Source organism: Typha latifolia, chromosome 6, assembly GCF_019914945.1.
Source record: "Typha latifolia isolate L0001 chromosome 6, TyphaL0001v2, whole genome shotgun sequence".
NCBI classification, from domain to species: domain Eukaryota; kingdom Viridiplantae; phylum Streptophyta; class Magnoliopsida; order Poales; family Typhaceae; genus Typha; species Typha latifolia.
The window spans coordinates 11844824-11864104 of record NC_133091.1 but is presented as its reverse complement, the minus strand read 5'-3'; the positions used below and the strand labels follow the sequence as shown (position 1 = coordinate 11864104).

Sequence of the window (19281 nt, the reverse complement as noted above, 5' to 3'; positions counted from 1 at the left end):
AACAAACTCAAAATTAGTTAGTCTAGGGTTAAAATGTTAAAGGTTGGGCTGGGCTCAAGGCCTAGCAAATTAAGTGAGAGTGAGAGAGGGAGAGTGGGTGCAGCCCACTAGACCAGAGGTAATGGACTGGGCTCAAGAGCCCAGTCTAGCAGGGTGAGATGGTGGACTGGGCTCCAGAGCCCAGTCCGACAACAAATAAGAAGGCCTCCCACAGCCCAGAAACTAAGGGGGTGGACTGGGCTCCAGAGCCCAGTCCACCGAGACCTTATAGAAGAGGGGACTGTGGACTTGGGCTGTACGCAGCCTACGCCATAGCCCACAGAGAGAGAGAGAGAGAGAGAGCGGTGGGGGGGGCCCAACCTCCACCCTCTCCTCGTCTCCTTGACAGAGAAGGAGAAACAGAGGAGAGTGGTGTTGCTGCCGGTGATCCTCGTCACCGGCAGCCCCCCCGGCTCCAGCAACTTCTCCCCAAGTTGACTAGATCGACTTGGGCGCAGGAGTGGACAGAACCTCCGGCTAGTGCGGCCGGAGGGTAAGAGTTGAGGAACTCCATGGCCGGCGGCCAAGGAGTTTTCAACTCAGTGCTAGGTGGGCTCGAAGCCCTCTTCTCAGGTACCCACCTCTTCCAAGTGAAGAGGTGGGTCGGCCGAGGTTGACGAATGAGGCCACCACCGCCGGTGGTGGCCGCTGGTGCCAAAGAAACCCGGCGGTCTCGCACCCCGTGGGTACCCAATTTGGGTATCTACAGCAAAGGGGGTGAAACAGGAAACTTCCCGAACCGGTGGGTGGTCGACCCGAGGTCGCCGGTCAGCGAATTTCTCCGGTGAAAGTAGACGAAAATAAAATCCTAATTACGCATGATTAACTAGGCTATTTTCAAATTGAACTAAAGAGGGGATGAAGGCTAACCTGACGATCGAGGTGAGGGGTTTTGGTTGGCTGCCGGCGCTCCGGTGACTCGCTGCCCGCGACGAAAACTTCGGCAGCTAGGGAGAGAAAAGAGAGTAGGGAAAAGCGAAGAAGGGGAGATTCCGAAAAGAGGGAAACTCGAGGGGAAGGAGAGGAGATTAAATAGAGAAGAGGTGGAGAGGGCAATAGAGTGGAGTTAACTCCACTCCGGCGCACCTCTCCCCCACCTCTCGCAATTGACTGCGAGAGGTGGGGGAGGGGGAAGGAGTCAACGCACGCACTTGCATGGCGTGTGCGCTAAATTATTATTATTATTAATAATAAATTTTAACGGGTGTTACATTTCGCCTACAGACTTTTCCTTTTAAAAAGTGTTATTTTTTAATTGTAACAGGAAACCCGCCAATATCATTATTATAAATGCATTATTCAGCTATCATACTTTCCATTGAAATCATTAAATTCTTTCAAAAATACCATATTATTAGTTTTCAAGGAATTTTCGTGGAGTATTCCTAAGAGGTAACTGTTTAACATCAACAAACATATCTAAATTGATTATCATACCCTTCTTTTGTTGCAAGCTAGAATGTTATAAAGAAACTTAGGATACCAGAATACAAATCTAGATACTCCAGTACTATGATGTCGAGTAGCATAAAAGATTTATATAATTGACTTTTAACTTATTCTCTTTGGGAAAGCACCGACCTCTGGGTTAGTAACCTCCCTTAACCCCCCGGTGCTCCGGGATTAGTAAACTCCCCTCGGAGCCATTGCCAATGGCCTCCTCCATCTCTCCTCCTCTAGTATTTCCTCCTCCACTTAGAGGTCCTTTTTTTTTGTTTACCTTCCCTCCCTTTTCTTCTTCCTCCTTCTCCCTCTTTCCTTTTCTGTCTTTCCCTTTACTTCCTCCTCCCTCCTCCCTCTTCCTTCCTCCTCTTGTCTCCTTTCACTTTCCTCAGTGGGCCCTCCCTCTCCTCCTCGTTTCGCCTTGGCTGAGGCTGCCATCATCTTGGATGGTGATGTCGTGGTCGTCGAGGTAATGATAGTCGCTGCCGGGGTCGTCGTTCTTCCTCCCACCTCACCGCCCTGCTGCTCTGTAGCTAGCCGGTGTTTGAATCCGTCAGCTCCTCCCCTTTCGTTTGTATATCAGGCTACGTTATAATAATTTCTTTCTGAAATTAATGAATTGTTGTAGGATATTAAGATTAACTCTACCTTGCTTGCATGTCTACAATTTTCATATAAAAATTTTGGTTAATTTAAACCAACTAATTTAATAGAATGGTATCCCAACAAGAATATTTCGTTATAAGATTAGGGCCATCAAAATAAACGAGTGGCTTGGGCTCGGTTCGACTGAAGCTCGAGTTCGGCTTGGCTCAGTTAGAAATGAGCTGAGCCTGAACCGTTGAATTCAGCTCGAAAATAATATCAAAGCAAGCTTAAGCTGCAACCGGCTCGTTCAGGCTCAGCTCGATAGTCTCGGTATAAAAGGGTTTCTTACAAAATTATAATTCCCAAATTCTAAATCTCTCAAATCTCTAGCCCACCGGTTCGAAATGGAGTTCTCGATCTAGCATGATGATTTACTTTGTCAAAATAAAGAAAAGGGAATCAAAGCACCCTTCTTATGCTATAATGTGTTTATCTGATTGGCAAAATAAATAGTAGTATATATTGTATATCAGAATTATTGCTGCAGTCGTGATCTTGCTTAATTGCAAGGACCATACATAGTGTGATGCTTCTTCAGTGTGTTTATGTTTCAATCTCTACTTATTGTGTAAGTTTGCAATATAACAAAGTTTATGGAACCCATTTGGCAAAAGATTGAATCTTTTGTACTATAATTGCTATAATTTCAAGTAGATGTTTCGAGTAGATCTTTAGGATGTGAAATATATTGTACTATAATGATACAGAATATTTCTAAGTAGATGTTTCGAGTTATACAACAATTCTCAATGGAAGTTTAGGATGTGAAATAAAATCTAAGTGGTTCATGTATAAGATTCTTTAAGAATAATTTTATACATATATTTTAAATAAAAATTAAATACATGTATAATTTTTTTTTACTTTTTTTTGTTGGTTGGAAAATATAATAATTATGTTGAATAATTTTATTTAAGAAATTTTATTTAATTAATAAACTATGAATAAGTATATTAAATATAATAAAAAGATTTCTTAGAAAGCGTATATAATGTTATTATACTTCTGTATAAAATTTTGTGTATAACTTATACGTGATTCGTCCAAAATAACATAAATAAATATTTAATTATAAATTTATATTAAAAAAACTTAATTTATAAATAATTACTCTTCATTCACAAACCAATCACCACCATACTAAAGGGATACCTACTTGGTCAGTTTGCATCAAATTAAAGATGGAAAGAAAGAAAGGAATCGAACTATACTATATGTCTTCCTCCGCCCAAAAGAAGAAGAATAGGATCCAATTCCAGTTGTATTATGACACCCTTCACTTTAATTACCTCTGTTTCAAGTCATTCTTCTCTATGGTATTTATTTGCTTTCTTTGCTTTGGAGTTCTAAGAGATCTAATCGTTCTAGAAATGGCGGGAGAACATCTTGTTTCTGACGTTGTGGACGGGCTAGTTAGCAAGTTAGGCTCCGGGCTATGGTCGGAGCTTGGACTGGTATGGAATTTTAAGAATGACCTCGATGACATGAAGAACACCTTGATCTCCATTCAAGCAGTCCTCAACGATGCTGAGCAGCAATCTGATGAAAAAGAATCTGTGTGCCTCTGGTTGAAGAGCCTCAAAGCTGCTGCCTACGACATTGAAGACATGTTGGACCAATTCCAGTTCCAGACCCAAAACCAGTCAAAGGATACCAAGGTATTGAAGTACTTCTCCTGCTCCAAGTCATTTTTTTTCTATGAGCCTCCCAATTATGGCTCACAAATTGAAGTGCATGAAAAAGAGACTAGACAATATTGCATCCAAAAGGAGCAGATATAGTCTGAAAGAGGGGTCTATCACTAATTCACAAGAAGTAATTGAGGGTCGCACGACCTTCTCCGCAGTGTACAAAGATGAAGTTTTAGGGAGGGGTGAAGAAGCGAACATGTTGGTGATTATTATGTCAACTACCTGCTGGCCATTTCATTTCTTGAAGAAACTTACAAGATGCACGACTTGGTGTACGATCTTGCAACATCTATTGCTGGGCATGAAGTTTTAGTCTTAGAAGCTGGAAAGAGCCAAAATATTAATCCCGAGGAGTGTCGCTATGCATCAATGATCCAATATCATCAACCATCAGAGCTCCAGAGAGATTTACCAAGAAAGGTTAAAGCACTACACTTCTAAGAATGCAGGTATCTTCCTAAGGATATCTTCTCATACACTAAATATATTAGAGTTTTAGAATTCAGTTTTTTTTCCGAAGATCAGCTACCGACTTCAATATACAAATTGAAACAACTAAGGTTTCTCAAAATTTTGGGCAACTTTGAAGCAGTAAATATAGGAAAACTTTGGACCTTAGAGACACTGATAATGTCAAACAGTTTGTCTATTTATAGTCTTTCCGATTCTATAGGGAGCCTAAAAAAACTAAATACTTTAAAAATAGATTATTGCTATTGTGTTACAAGCCTACCTGAATCTTTGGGCAATGTTGTGAATTTGAAGACATTGAACATCAAATATTGTAATAATCTTAGAAGTCTACTAGAATCTCTAGGCAATCTTGTAAATTTGAAGACATTGAACATTGAAGACTGCTATGATATTGAAAGTCTATCTGAATCTGTGGGCAATCTTATGAATTTGGAGATATTGAACATCAGTGGTGGTTCTAATATTCGTGCTCTTCCTGTATCTATCGGAAAACTTATTAATTTGCTGCACCTCAACCTCTCCTTTTCTAGAAAACTTTGGGGAATTCCTGACTCGATTGGGAGCCTCCAAAAGCTACATTCATTGAACTTATGTGGTTGTATAAATCTCAAAAGTTTACCTGAATCTCTGGGTAATCTTATGGAATTGAGAATACTAGACATTCAGAGGTGTGGAATGCTTATTGAGTCACCAAAAGCTATTCGTGACATGACACATCTAAAGATCCAAAGCAGTGAGCCACTAGAATTTGGGCCTGAGACAGATATAGAACTTTACCTTATCGATGGTCAGCCTAATGCATATGTGGTGTGCAACATCGCTCATGCTGAGAGAACAAATTTAAAGAAGAGAGGAGGGAGTATCAAATCGCTAATGCGGACGGAGAGGTTGCGGAGGCCATGCTAGAAGCACTCCAACCACACCAGAATTTGCAGGAATTATTCATTTTGAATTACAGTGGCACAATGTTCCCTAGTTGGATGAGGAGTCAGATGGAGTCATTTCTCCCAAATCTGGTCAGGATCAATCTTTATCGTATCTTAAAAATAAGGAGAATAAGTGAGGAATTCTGTGTGGCCAGAAATACTGCAGGTACATCATTCTCCTCACTGAAAAGACTAGGGCTCCATGATATGGCGGAGCTCGAAGAATGGGTAACGGCTGCAGCGGCAGGGGATGGAGAAAGAGGAACATCCTTGTTCCCTTGCCTTGAAAAGTTGGAAATCTCTGATTGTCCCAAGCTACGAGTACGACCAGGTATTCCACCATCAGTTGAGACATTGAATCTAGGAAGCTCAATGCTACCACTTCTTACGGGGCTAGATGTTTGTGATGGAATGTCCCTAAAACACTTGAGCATTGGCTGGCTTGAAGATATGATCAATTTGCCATGGAGCATCCGACACCTCCTTACCTCTCTCGAAACCTTGGAAATTAGTTATTGCAAATTTCTTGCCACACTTCCAGAATGGTTGGGGGAACTCTCCTCGTTGCGATCCTTGGAGATCGAAGGTTGCCGACTCATCGATCGTTTACCTGAGAGCATTCAACGCCTCACAGCATTGGAGACATTAGATATCGAGCGATGCAGCGAAAGCTTAAAGAAACGCATTGAGAAAGAGACGGGTGAAGACTGGGATAAGATATCTCACATTCCGAATATCAGAATATCAACAGGTACGTAACCATGCCATCCGTTAATTAATTTGTCGCCTAATACGTTTTCTTAGTCACTTTTCTTCTTTGCTAGCTAGCTGATAATCTCCTCTCATATTTGTTGCATTAGGTTACCCTTGGGAGTTGTGAGAAGATTAATGCCAGCAGCCAAATGAGTATAAAATCATATTCCTTTATTTATTTATCTATTTTCCTTTACCTTTGAGCTGACTGTTTTAACATTGCTCGCTCTGTCTCCAGGCCTTGCCATCAGGCATCTTCCCTCCCTCCAAATCCAAATTACTTTGGTCATCACATCCTAAAGGAAACGGAGTTCCTCAATCTGGCATGGCGATTTACTTCGACATAATAAAGAAAACAGGATCAAAGCACCTTTCTTCTGCTATCATGTGTTTGTCTAATTGGCAAAATAAATACTAGTATATATTGTGTATCAAAATTATATTGTTTGATGTTTCTCCAGTACAGTGTGTTTATATTTCAATCTCTACTTATTGTGTAAGTTTACAATGTAATAAAGTTTGTTTACCCCTATTCGTAATAAGATTGAAGCTTGCCACTGTTATTTCCCCATTTAAATTTATTGTGTAAGTTTGCAATTATACAGAGTGCGAAGCAAGCAGTCTATTGTTATTTGTAACTGCTTTATGTTAGCTTTAAATTGCTGGTTAGAATGGTTGTTTCTAATCTGTCTCGTTTTTCTCAAGAGTATTATCTCAAGTATTAGATAATATGATCAGGTACATTGCTAATATTGTTTTGCTGAAAGACCCATTAATTTTTTTTTTTTTTTTTTTTTTTTTTTGACAAAAGGCAGCATCTGCCCTGTTTTATTGAAACAAAATAAAAACATCAAGATATGAATTTGTTTAAACTAAAGTCCAAACTAAACACCAACAAACAACATATCCTGCAACAACATTCAAATATCACCACAGACAACAAAGACTTATTTAGAGGGTAAATAGACAAAAAAAACTACACATTCAATATAAATCCAAACAACATAGCATATTTCAGACAGGAATAACATCTAAATTTCCTCCGGGAATTACAAGTCAAAGCTTTAGTATCGGTCTTGAATGTCTACGAGGTAAACCATCTTCTTAGCCTTCTTCTTCACTTTTTTTCAAGCCTACCCAGCAATAGAATTAAAAAATTATGTGATTCTGCTAACAGATCTTAGAGCCACCTAAAGAGATTCTGAGAATGATACAGCTCGATCATCATTAGCAACTCTCAAACACAAAAGGCATCAATGTTCATGAACTTGGATCTTTGGATTACTCTCCACGAGGAAATCTGCATGAAAGACATGTCCGCACGGAAGAACTGCGGCTATAGGCATATTACTACTTCTAACAATCTTGTTTGAACTCCAAGGGGACTTCTGCCATAGTAATCTCTCATACAACCCACCTTTCTCATATCTTACTAAATTACTAGAGAATATTTGAGATTCTATACCAATGTCCTCCGTGATGTCAATGGTTTTTCATTTTCATCTTTTTCTTTACCTTCGAGATGACTATTTTAAGACTGTTCATTGTCTCCATGCCTTGCCGTGAGGATTAGTTAGTTTGGTCATCACATCTTACACGAAATGTGTTAAAGATTTGGCTCAAATTCAATTTTTAGTATTTTCTAGACCTGCTATGCGAGGGTGTTCAAACGGACCCTAAGGGCATTCAAACACAAAAGCTCAAAAGTAATTGATTTTGCAGATGTTCGAAGAGCCTACAGGTGTTCAAACGCAAAAGCCCGTAAGTAATTACATCTGTAGGTATTCGAACGCCATTCTGCGTTTCGAATCAGAATTTCAGAGGCATTCGAATGGGCCCCGTGGGCGTTCTAACGTCCCGCGAGATTTTCTAACTTAAGTCAGCCCTATAAATTCTGAAATGCAATTTTAGGGCTTTGATGCTTAAGAAAAATATCAAGAGAGCTAGCTACTATTGTATTGAGAGAGATTAGAATTGAGAAACTCTTTATAATTAAAGATTTGTATAGTAAAAAAAATTACTTTATTATTATTATTATTACTTTTTTTTTTTTACCTTCGAGAGCTGCTTTAAGACTGCTCATTCTGTCTCCATGCCTTGCCGTTAGGCTTCTTCCCTCCGAGTCGAAATTATTTTGGTCATCACATCCTACAGGAAACGGAGTTCGTCAATCTAGCATGCCAATTTACTTCAACATAATAAAGAAAAAGGGAATCAAAGCATGCTATCATGTTTTTGTTTATTGGCAAAATAAATACTAGTATATATTGTGCATCAGAATTGTTGCAGGGATCATATATAATGTGATATTTCTTCAGTGTGTTTCTATTTCAATCTCTACTTATTGTGTAAGTTTGCAATGTAATAAAGTCTGTGGAACCCTATTTAGAATAAGATTGAAGCTTGCGTACTAAACTATAATTTTATTTCCCACGATAATTTTATTGTGAAAGTTTGCAATATACAGAGTGTGAGCAAGCATTATATTATTATTGTGACTGCTTTATGTTAGCTTTAACTTGTTGGTTGGAATTGCTGTTTTTAAACTCTCTCATTTTTCTCTGCAGGGGAAAGAAGTACTTGGATTGTTGCTTCTACTTACAGCAACAGTATAATCTGGCATACAATTAACTTGCTAATTGACAGAAGTGATGCTTCTAAGTAGGTCCTTTGCAGGCATGCCCTTTAGAAACCATTGCTTTTCATTGCTTTTCATGTGTATACCCGAAGTTTAAATATATGTATATTAAAATGTAATAGGTATATAAACTTCAAAGCTTATCTTTCTACTTCCAGCCCTTGCATATGGGCATATAACTAAATAAGAGATTGGACCTTATTTGTAATAAGATTGAAGTTTGTGTAATATAAATAAATCTTGTTCAGCTCCCTTGTTATTTCTGACAATAATTTTGTGCCTGAAGAAGAATATCAGATTGTTCATTAGGGTAAAGACATATTTGGAGTGCTGCTTCTATAGTCTAAGGCAACAGTATCATTTGGCGTACAATTAACTTGTCAATTTGTGGAAGTGATGCCTCTGATTATAGTTTAATTAAATCGATAAGATTAGATTATATTGATCTGAGTCATCAATATCTGCGGCCTTTTATCGAACACCTAGAAACCCGAACTAAATCTAGTGCAAACACGGCCATTTGGAGTTACTCAAATTTTATCGTATAAAATAAGTAATCCAATAGAGAAGAAAATGCCAAATTTAATCTTCTATTATACTGTGGTTGATAATTTATTTCAGATTAAATTATTCATTCTTAGGTTAAAGAATAGAATAATTAGGTAAATTTGGAAGCGGAAAAAAAAAAATGAACAACCTAATTGATTTATAGAATCTGTTCAAGTTGCATGGTTGTTAATACGGAGCAAGTGGCCGCAAGATAATTAAATCAAATTTTGGTTGTTGTTGTTTGGTTTAGCTTACAAGCGGCAACAAATTTTCATTGGCTGAAGAACAATATGCCTTTCTCCAAGAAATTAAAAGAATAAACAACCAGAGAGGAAATTAAAATAATAAATCGCTGGCCATATCTCCACATCATAGCCAGAGATTTGGTAGTCAACCACAACATCATTCATCTCTCTGCTATCCAATTTCCTTTCTTCACCTTGGAGTCCTACAAGATCTACCCGGTTTGATGATGGCGGGAGAACTTCTTGCATCTGCTGTTGTGAAGGAGCTACTTAGCAAGTTGGGCTCCGGGCTGTGGTCGGAACCTGGACTGCTACCGAACTTCAAGAAGGAACTAGAAGACATGAAGACAACCCTGCACTCAATTCAAGCAGTCCTTAGTGATGCCCAGAATCGATCTCTCAAGGAAATATCTGTTTGCCTCTGGTTGAAGAGGCTCAAAGCTGCAGCTTACGACATTGAGGACGTGTTGGACCAACTCCACATCCATAACCAATCAAAGGATGCGAAGGTATTAAACTGCTTCTCCAGCTCCAAGTCATTTTTTTCTCTGGACCTCCCAATCATGGCTCACAAATTGAAGGGCATAAAAAAGAGACTTGAATATATCGCAGCAGAAAGAAGCAAATACAGTCTGAGAGAGGATTCCATCACTAATCCAAAAGAAATAATTGAGGGTCGCACGACCTTCTCTGCAGTGAACCCAGATGATGTTTTAGGGAGGGGTGAAGAAGCGACAGAGATAATAAACAGGTTGCTGTCTCCAAGTGACGCTCTCTCTATTATTCCTATAGTCGGCATTGGGGGCCTGGGGAAGACGACGCTCGCCAAACTAATCTTTAACGATGACAGGATAAAGAAGGTCTTCGAACCAAGGATATGGATTCATGCTATGGACTTCAAAGTGGGAAAATTGGTTGAAGATATACTATTGTCATCGGGAACTGAAAATAGGAATAGCCTTGGCAATTCAGAGTCCAACATGGAAAAAGTACAACGAATTCTCAATGGTAGGAGGTACTTAATTGTTTTGGATGATGTGTGGAATGAAGACGGGCAAAAATGGGAGGACTTCAAGCAGGTGCTACAAGGTGGTAAAGGAGATAGTAAAATAATAGTGACTACCCGCAGTGAACGAGTTCCTTTAATCATGAGCGCTGAAACCCCACATAAGTTGCAGCGCTTGTCAGATGATGCTTGCTTGAAGCTATTCGAGCAAAGGGCATTGTTGACAGGTGCTGCAAAAGATAACCTAGTATTAATTGGAGAGAGAATAGTAATGAAATGTCAAGGTGTACCTTTGATAGCTAAGGCTCTTGGAGGCATGCTTTGCTTTAAGAGTGAGGAAGACGCCTGGAAGGTAGTATTAGATAATGAATTATGGGATTTGAAGAAAGAAGAAGTTGGACACTCGTCAGAGAATGAAGTCATATCCTCTTTAAAGTTAAGCTATCAATATATGCCCTCTGCATTGAAATTATGCTTCGTTTACTGCTCCTTGTATCCCAAAGCCTTTGAGCTAGACAAGGACATGCTGATTCAACAATGGATTGCTCAAAGGTTCATTCAGAAGCAACATGTTGGTGATGACTATGTCAACTACCTGCTGGCAATTTCATTTCTTGAAGAAACTGGAGTAAAATATTACAAGATGCACGACTTGGTGTATGACCTTGCAAGATCAGTTGCTGGGGATGAAGTTTCAGTCTTAGACGGTAGAGTGAGCACAATAACTAATGCGACGGAGTGCCTCTATGCATCAATGATCCAATACCATCAACCATCGAAGCTCCAGAAAGATTTACCACGGAAGGTAAGAGCATTACACTTCCAAAACTGCAGTTCTCTTCCTGAGGATATCTTCTTATGTACTAAATGTCTTAGAGTCCTAGATTTCAGCAGTCCTTTCTTTGATAAGCTACCGACTTCAATGTACAAGTTAAAACAACTAAGGTATCTCAATCTTTCGGGCGATCTTCGAGAAGTAGATGTAAGGATAGGAAAACTTTGGACCTTAGAGAGGTTGATAATATCAGACAATTGGTTTATCCGTACTCTTCCTGACTCCATTGGAAGTCTCCAAAAATTAATTAATTTAAAACTAAATGGTTGCACCGATCTTATAAACCTACCTGAATCTCTAGGCAATCTTACAAATTTGGAGACATTAAGCATCACTGATTGTCATGATCTTCAAAACCTACCTGAATGTCTAGGCAATCTTGTAAAGTTAGAGACATTGAATATCAATAATTGTTCCCTTATTCGTGGTCTTCCTGTATCTATCGGCAAACTCAACAATTTGATCTACATTGATCTTTCCTTTTCTAGAGGACTTTTGAAACTTCCCGACTCAATTGGGAGCCTCCAAAATCTACACTCATTGAACTTAAATAGTTGTCTAAATCTTAGAATTCTACCTAAATCTCTCGGCAATCTCATGAACTTGAGTATATTAGACATTCGGGGGTGTGCAATGCTCGATGAGTTGCCCAAAGATATCTATAATATTACACATCTAAAGATCCAAAGAGAGGAGCCACTGGAACTTGGGCCCGATAGTGATAGTGATGTAGAACTACACCTTTTTGATGGTCCACCTACAGGAAATATAGTGCGCAACATCCGTGATGCTAAGAGAATAAATTTAAATGAGAGAGAGAGTATTAAATCGTTAAGTTATGAGTGTATGCGGAAAGAAGGATGGGATGGAGAGGCCATGCTAGATGCACTCCAACCGCACCAAAATTTGCAAAAATTGTGCATCCGACACTATCAAGGCTTAATGTTCCCTAGTTGGATGAGAAGCCAGATGGACACATTTCTCCCGAATATAATCAAGATCAAACTTTTTAGTATTTATGATTCTGAAGATCTGCCCGTGTTGGGGCAGCTGCCTAAGCTTGAGGTGATAGTTGTTGATAATATGCCAAAGGTAAGGAGAATAAGTGATGAGTTCTGTGGGCAAAGAAACGCAGCAGGTATATCATTCCCCTCGTTGAAAAGATTAACGCTTACAAATATGTGGGAGCTTGAAGAATGGGTGACTGCTGTGGTGGCAGGGGACGGAGAAAGAGGAACATCCCTGTTCCCTTGCCTTGAAGAGTTGTGCATCTCTGATTGTCCCAAGCTACGAGTACGACCAGGTATTCCACCATCAGTTAAGACATTGGATTTAGAAAGTTCAGTGCTACCACTTCTTACGGGGCTGGATGGTTGTCAAATGTCTCTAAAACACTTGAGCATCAACGATCTCGAAGAATGGATCAGTTTGCCAGAGAGCATTCGACACCTTAGCTCCCTTGAGACCTTGAGAATAGAAGAATGTGAATCGCTAGCCACACTTCCAGAATGGTTGGGGGACCTCTCGTCATTGGGATCCTTGGAGATCCGTGATTGCCCACTCATCGATTATTTGCCTGCGAGCATTCGACATCTTACTGCACTGAAGACATTAGATATCACGGCTTGCAGCGAAAGCTTATGAAAATACACTGAGAAAGAAATAGGTAAAGACTAGCATAAGATATCTCACATCCAGAATAAAAGAATATACAAAGGTACGCAATATGCTTTTCTTCTCCGGTAGCTACCTGATAACTTCCTTTCGTATTTGTTGTATTATATTAGGTTACCCTATGGATCGTGAGAAGATTAATGCCAGCAACCAAGTGAGTATAAAAGCATATTCCTTTTTCTTTTTTTCATTTTTCTTTACCTTTGAGCTGACCGCTTTAACAATGTTTGTTTTCTGTCTCCAGGCCTTGTTGTGAGACTTCTTCCCTCCAAGTACAAATTATTTTGGTCTACTGGAAACGGAGTTCCTCAATCTTGCAAAACAATTTACTTTGAGGAACTAAAGAAAAAGGAGTCAAAGCACCTTTCTTATGTTATCATGTGGTTATCTAATTGGCAAATTAAATAGTAATATATATTGTATGACCAGAACTATTGCTGCAGTTGTGATCTTGCTTAATTGCAGGAATCATATATAGTGCGATGTTTCTTCAGTGTGTTTATATTTCAATCTCCACGTACTGTGAGTTTTTGTAACGTAATAAAGTTTGTAGAACCCTATTGTAATAAGATTGAAGCTTGTGTACATAATTCTATTTACCATTGTTATTGTGATTGCTTTATGTTAGCTTTAAATTGCTAGCTAGAATGGTTGTTTCTAACATACAAGAAAGGAAGAAGAAGAAGAAGAAGAAGAAGAAGAAGAAGAAGAAGAAGAAGAAGAAGAAGAAGAAGAAAAGAAAACCAGATTGCTCAGCAGGGCAAAGAAGAAATCTGATAAAAGTGATGTGGCTTACAATTAACTTGTTCTCACAGAGAAACAAATAAACATGAAACAAAAACTTTTCATGGAGCCTTTAATGGAGACCGCAATCACGTCGCCGGCGCCGGAGACGTTGGTAATCAGTGCTAGATTAAATAATCCTAATTCTTTTATATTAATATATATAAGAAGAGAAAGTTTAGAGAGTAAAGTAAGTTTTGTTCTATCTGATAATAATTTTTAAAATAAGAAAGAGACTTGCTCTATTAAAAGCCTAATAATTGTAACTCAGTCGAAAACTTATACCAAAGAAGTTAGAAAGAATTACCAGAAGTAATGTTAGTTTTGTTTCTTATCTTCTATACTGAACATTGACACATTTAACTCGGGATGCTTTTAGAACAATAAAAGCAAGCAATTATTCCTTTTTGACTTCCTCAACTATCATCCTTTTTCACAATTACCACATAAACTATTTTAAAAAAATGTGAAATAACTAAATTGACCCTTCACTTAAAATGGCGAGAGAGACAAGTGGCTTAGCTAAAAAAAATATATTTTAATTTTCTTTATTGCCCCCAACTCATCTTCTTCATCCACCAACAGCAGTGGATCTGCCCTAACTACAACTGCGAGCTCTAGCTCGGTCATGGGAGGGAGGAGGCAACTGAAGTTACTCTCGTCCAACATCTCTCCCTCTCTAAGAAGCCTTCTTCCATCTCCAACCCGAGCTCTACCTTCTTCCATGGGAGGGAGGAGGTAATCCGAGCTCTAACCCGGTCCGCCCACCTCCAAGCTTTGCCTCAAATTGATTAGAGTGTGCATAGCAGAGTAAATGTCGTAAGTGACATACTACTATGAAAGGAAAAGTTTTTTAATAGAGGTGGGAGGTTGTAAAGAGGAGAAAGGGGTGGAATGTAGCATAACTTTAAAGAAGTTGGAGAAGAGGAGAGGGTTTTATTCGACAATCGAAGGATTTTTTTGGCATCATAAAAACCTATCTTGAGTTGCACATAATTTGCATGTGCATACAGAGGGTATTCTCGTTATATTTTTATCATGCGGCTAAGTAGTATAATCATAACAGAAGGGGTTATCTAATCATTGTGTACCAAAAAAAATTTAGAAAAATATTGTTAAATAATAGTGATAATTTGAGGGGGGTTGAATAAGAAATTATCCCAAAAAGCAATATACAGAAGTCAAATTATAATAATTCATATATATATAGTAAGGTGTTAATGAAAATAATAAAAAAATAGGTAAGGCTAAATACTACTCAAAAGAGTAACAACAGTCCACATTAAATTAGATAGCAATAAACACTTTAAAAATTCCAACTCCAACACCTCTAAATTTATTTTTGGTTTTCGAGGAGAATGGTAATTCTTGTCGTTCAACCATTGTGATTAAATTTTGTTGCATCAGATCGCATCCATACAAAGTAAAAAAAAAGAAGTAAACGGGACCATTGTTGTCTCCTTTACTGAATTCTGAATCTTATCCTCTGAAAAAAAAATTGGAAGCAAAGTGGCAAACTTTATGGAGATTAGAATTTGCCATACTATTTACCTTTGGTGGGAGGACAAAGAACAAAGCTAAGTTGTTTCTCTTTTTCTAATTATTAATTTAAGAACAGAATCTTAGTTTATATTAAGCTTCCAAAATCCAAACTGGCCAATAGTTTCTATTGGGATCCACTTCCAGATGTTTCCTGTCGTCAGGCACTACTAAATTCAAGTAAATATCCGCAGTGATGCCTTTCACGTTGCAGCCGGAGACCTCAAAAGTCAAACCAAATGCTTAGCTCTATTGCTAATCATTCATCTGTTTGGCATCCTAATTGTTTATAAGCTCTATTGTCGGAGGTGATATAGTGGAACACAAAAAGGAAAGAAGGAATCTAACTATTTTATTGAGCAACTGGCAACAGGATAACTCGATCAAATCTTAGTTCTTTGGTTTCGGAGGACTTTGATTAAGCTTTTCCAAACTGGCCAACAGTTTCTATGGGCTGATAAGGAATATAATTTTCTCAAAATGAAAACAAAAACAGAGAAGGTTGGTATGCACTTCCAGATGTCTTCTGTCATTAGGCAATACTAAATTCAAGTAAATCTCCCCGCCAGTTGTAATAACACAAAATTTTAAAATATATTTTATTTTATTTTTTATATATTTTAAGGTTTAGATTAGATCAAATTCTTTTATATATATATATTATATATCTCTCTAAATAAACAATATAGATACAAATTCTACCTTATTAAGACTATCTTTTTATCTATAAAAGGGGGAGAGAGGAGGAAAGAGAAAAAGAATAAAAAGGAGAGGCTTCGGTTACTGTAGCTGCTAGGAGAGAGAGAGAGAGAGAGAAGTGAGGGATCCGGTGCAAGAAAGAAGGGAGAGGAACGAGAAAGGAGAAGAGAGAAATAAAAAAGAAGTGGAGAGGAGTTCGAACCAGATTATTTGAGATTAAACAATCAAGGTAAATTTCAATTCATATATTTTATCATTTTATTCAATAATATTCTATTAGATTTATTTTACAATGTCCAAATTAATGACATGAGGATTTTGATATGGATGATGTTAGATATGCTATATGCGTAAGAGGTTAAGAAGTTCATTATTTAAAGATTATGATGTCTTTATATTTCTAAGAGGCTGAAAATATTTTAATTGAAGGAAATTTTGGATTTCTGCAAATATTTATCTATATATATATAAGAAGATATTTTATTTGTAAAAAATAAAATAGAAGAGATATTTCTTTGTTATATTTTTATAAAAGGTTATTTGCGAGTAGAGAGTTTTCATGAGATCAAAACTTTAATTATTAAAAGCTGATAACCAAACTAAAGTAGAAAAAAAACCATTAGTTACTATTTATTCATGTTTCATATAATGAAAATTTTGAATTATATAATTTGATCTTATAAAATAGGGCAATTTGCAAAATTATCTTTGTTTTTAGAATATGTTTAATCGACATGAATCTCTATGCAATTATCTTTGTTTTTCCTACTGCTATAGTAACAGCATGTATTATCGCAGCAACTGCTTTCTTCTTTTCATTTCTTTTCTTCAACAGTGATAGTCTTCCTTCTTCCTTTCTTTCTTCTTCCAAATTATGCTGTCGTCCCTATAATACTTTCTCTCTCTCTCACACTATTTTCTAGGTTTTTTTTTTCGGTTAATCATATCATGATCTTCTCAACTATCACTGTATATCACTTTCATTTTCTCAGAAAAAAATATATACCTCTTAAACTATTTAAATATATTGTTAAGCCTCTTTTATTAATATTTTATTAAAAACTTTGATAGAAATAATCTTAAAATTTTAATTAACCTAATAAATAGATAAAAATAATCTGTCTTCCAATGTCACCATTTTCTCCTTTAGTAGCATAAAATCCATTTATAATAAGAGGGAAAGAGAAAGTAATAATATATTTATCTGTCTAATTAGTGGTAAATTTTAATATAATTTTTAGTAGAGAGGTTTAGTGATACAATTAGATAATTTAGGGAGTGTATATGTCCACTTTTTCTCTCGAGAGAGTGAAAGTGATAAAAACTGGTAGTTGGAGTCAAAATATAATTAACTCTTTTCTTCTCACTATTTTATGAATATGGTACCCTAAATCTCCCTCCCTTTTATTGGTGATACCATTTAATATTTATTTTTATTAGGAGTTAGAAATTTAGGGAAGTCCAATTGCCATGCTCCTATTTGAGAATATGATGATTGTGAATTTCTAGGATAAAACTAGAAAATTATAAAAACTCAAATGGATCAAATCCTAGGTGAAGGTGGCACTACAAACAAGTATACTTAGTCCTCAAAATCTTCCTACAACATGGCACATACTTATGAGCTGAACGCCAAGCAAATAACTCACTCAACTAGAAATATATCTAATGATAAAAATCAATACATGATGCATATAGTAGTAGAAAACAAATCATAATGATATATATAAGCTGTCTTAGAAAATTAATATTCTTTTTGCCACTTACTTTCATTCATAACATCTTATGTTAAATAAATAAATATAATAAGAATTGATGTCTATTAAAAGTGTACTACTATAGTAACCATGAAAATGGATATATGTCATATTATCTCATCAATGATCGCATTACTATTTACCATCAGGTTAGCACTCGAGATTTTTTTTTAGATAGTTGATCCAATTAAGATTATAGAAAGTACCTCTACAGTACACTAATGACTTTTTCAATAGTAGTTGAGTAAGATCAAAGTCATCACGGATGAAAACTAAAATTTTATTTTTTAATTTCGCTAGAGTCACTTAGTAGCATATTGTAATGTCACATTCTAATATATATTTTTTTCTGAATTTATCTTCTTAGAAAATCTAGATTTTAAATTTCACTTTTATCGATATTCATTTATACTGATTTATTTTAAATTTCAAATATCATAATTCTCTTATCATAAATATTCTTGATTCTTCTTAATACAATTTAAGCATGAATTATCCATAAATTAGGATATCAATATTTTTAAAAATATATATCTCAATTCTTCTTACATTAGAAACAATGAATAAATGATAATATTGTATTTGATCCCATAAAAATTCTCATCCCATAAATAATATTTTTTAAAAGGATCTCTTATATTTTATTTTCTACAAATAAAATATATGAGAATAAATATTTTTTTATATGTTATTTTTGAAAATAAAGATAAAATATTAAATAATTTCAGAAATCTGAAATTCTATTTAATCCCGATATTTCTAATCTAGTAGAAATATAAAGACATCATAATCTCTTTTTATTGTGAAAATATAGTAAAACTGAATTTTTTATAACATGCATATAAATTAACGTCTCTTACTCTTCGATGAAAACTCTTAAACAATAAATTTCTTAACCTCTTACACATGTAGTATAAATAATATTATTCATATTAAAATTCTGATAAAATAACCTTTACTCAATTTGATATTATTTAAAAATGATAAAAAAATTTATTTAGCTTATCTTTTTTGATTGATTTTCTATTTGAAAATTTAGATAGTTAAAAGAAGCACCAAGCAATAAAATTGAAAATATATTAACAAGATAACTATTTTAAGGAAAGAAAGAATCCAATAAATATTTTATGGAGGAAGGGCCGAAGGGGTAATAAGATAAGTCATAAGTCAGATCAAGATCGAATTCTAGTTGTGTCTGGTTTTGGAAGACATCCATTAAGCTTTCAGTTAAACTAGCCAACAGTTTGTATTGGGATCCACTCTCAGATGTCTTCTGTCATCAATTGATAATGTCGTGCACGTTGTAGCCAGAGAATTCAAAAGTCAACTTCTCCCTTTCAAAATAATAATAATATATTTTTATAAATCACACCTTATATTTTATCTATTTTATGATTCACACTCTGTTTTTGAGAATTTTATAATTTGATCTCTCATTTTTTCTTATAATTATTATTTAACACTTTGATGTTATTTTGACTAACTAACATAAACTAAATTACAAAACTATCCTCATTATTTTATCTTATTTTTTATATCCATTCACCATCTTTCCCATCTACCTTTTCCACTGTGGTCGTCG

At 36.2% G+C, this 19281-nt stretch overlaps 3 protein-coding genes across 4 annotated transcripts; all 3 read left to right on the top strand.

The window, feature by feature from the left end:
- The first annotated feature begins 3296 nt into the window (after positions 1–3296).
- Positions 3297–6551, top strand: LOC140790678 (putative disease resistance protein RGA3). 2 transcript variants are annotated; one of them, XM_073140868.1, is made up of 4 exons: positions 3297–3788; positions 3874–5972; positions 6082–6127; positions 6213–6551. In XM_073140868.1, the coding sequence occupies exons 2-3, from the start codon at positions 5195–5197 to the stop codon at positions 6099–6101; spliced, it is 798 nt and encodes a 265-aa protein (XP_072996969.1). In that variant the 5' UTR covers positions 3297–3788; positions 3874–5194; the 3' UTR covers positions 6102–6127; positions 6213–6551. The 2 variants fall into 2 exon arrangements, with proteins under 2 accessions (XP_072996969.1, XP_072996968.1); XM_073140867.1 differs by having other exon boundaries at positions 3297–5972.
- Positions 6552–9559: 3008 nt separating this feature from the next.
- LOC140790676 (putative disease resistance protein RGA4) lies at positions 9560–13514 on the top strand. Its single transcript, XM_073140865.1, has 3 exons — positions 9560–11217; positions 13035–13075; positions 13166–13514. The coding sequence occupies exons 1-3, from the start codon at positions 9631–9633 to the stop codon at positions 13254–13256; spliced, it is 1719 nt and encodes a 572-aa protein (XP_072996966.1). The 5' UTR covers positions 9560–9630; the 3' UTR covers positions 13257–13514.
- Positions 11728–12988, top strand: LOC140790677 (putative disease resistance protein At3g14460). The gene has a single exon (XM_073140866.1). The coding sequence runs from the start codon at positions 11845–11847 to the stop codon at positions 12889–12891; it is 1047 nt and encodes a 348-aa protein (XP_072996967.1). The 5' UTR covers positions 11728–11844; the 3' UTR covers positions 12892–12988.
- Positions 13515–19281: the final 5767 nt, after the last annotated feature.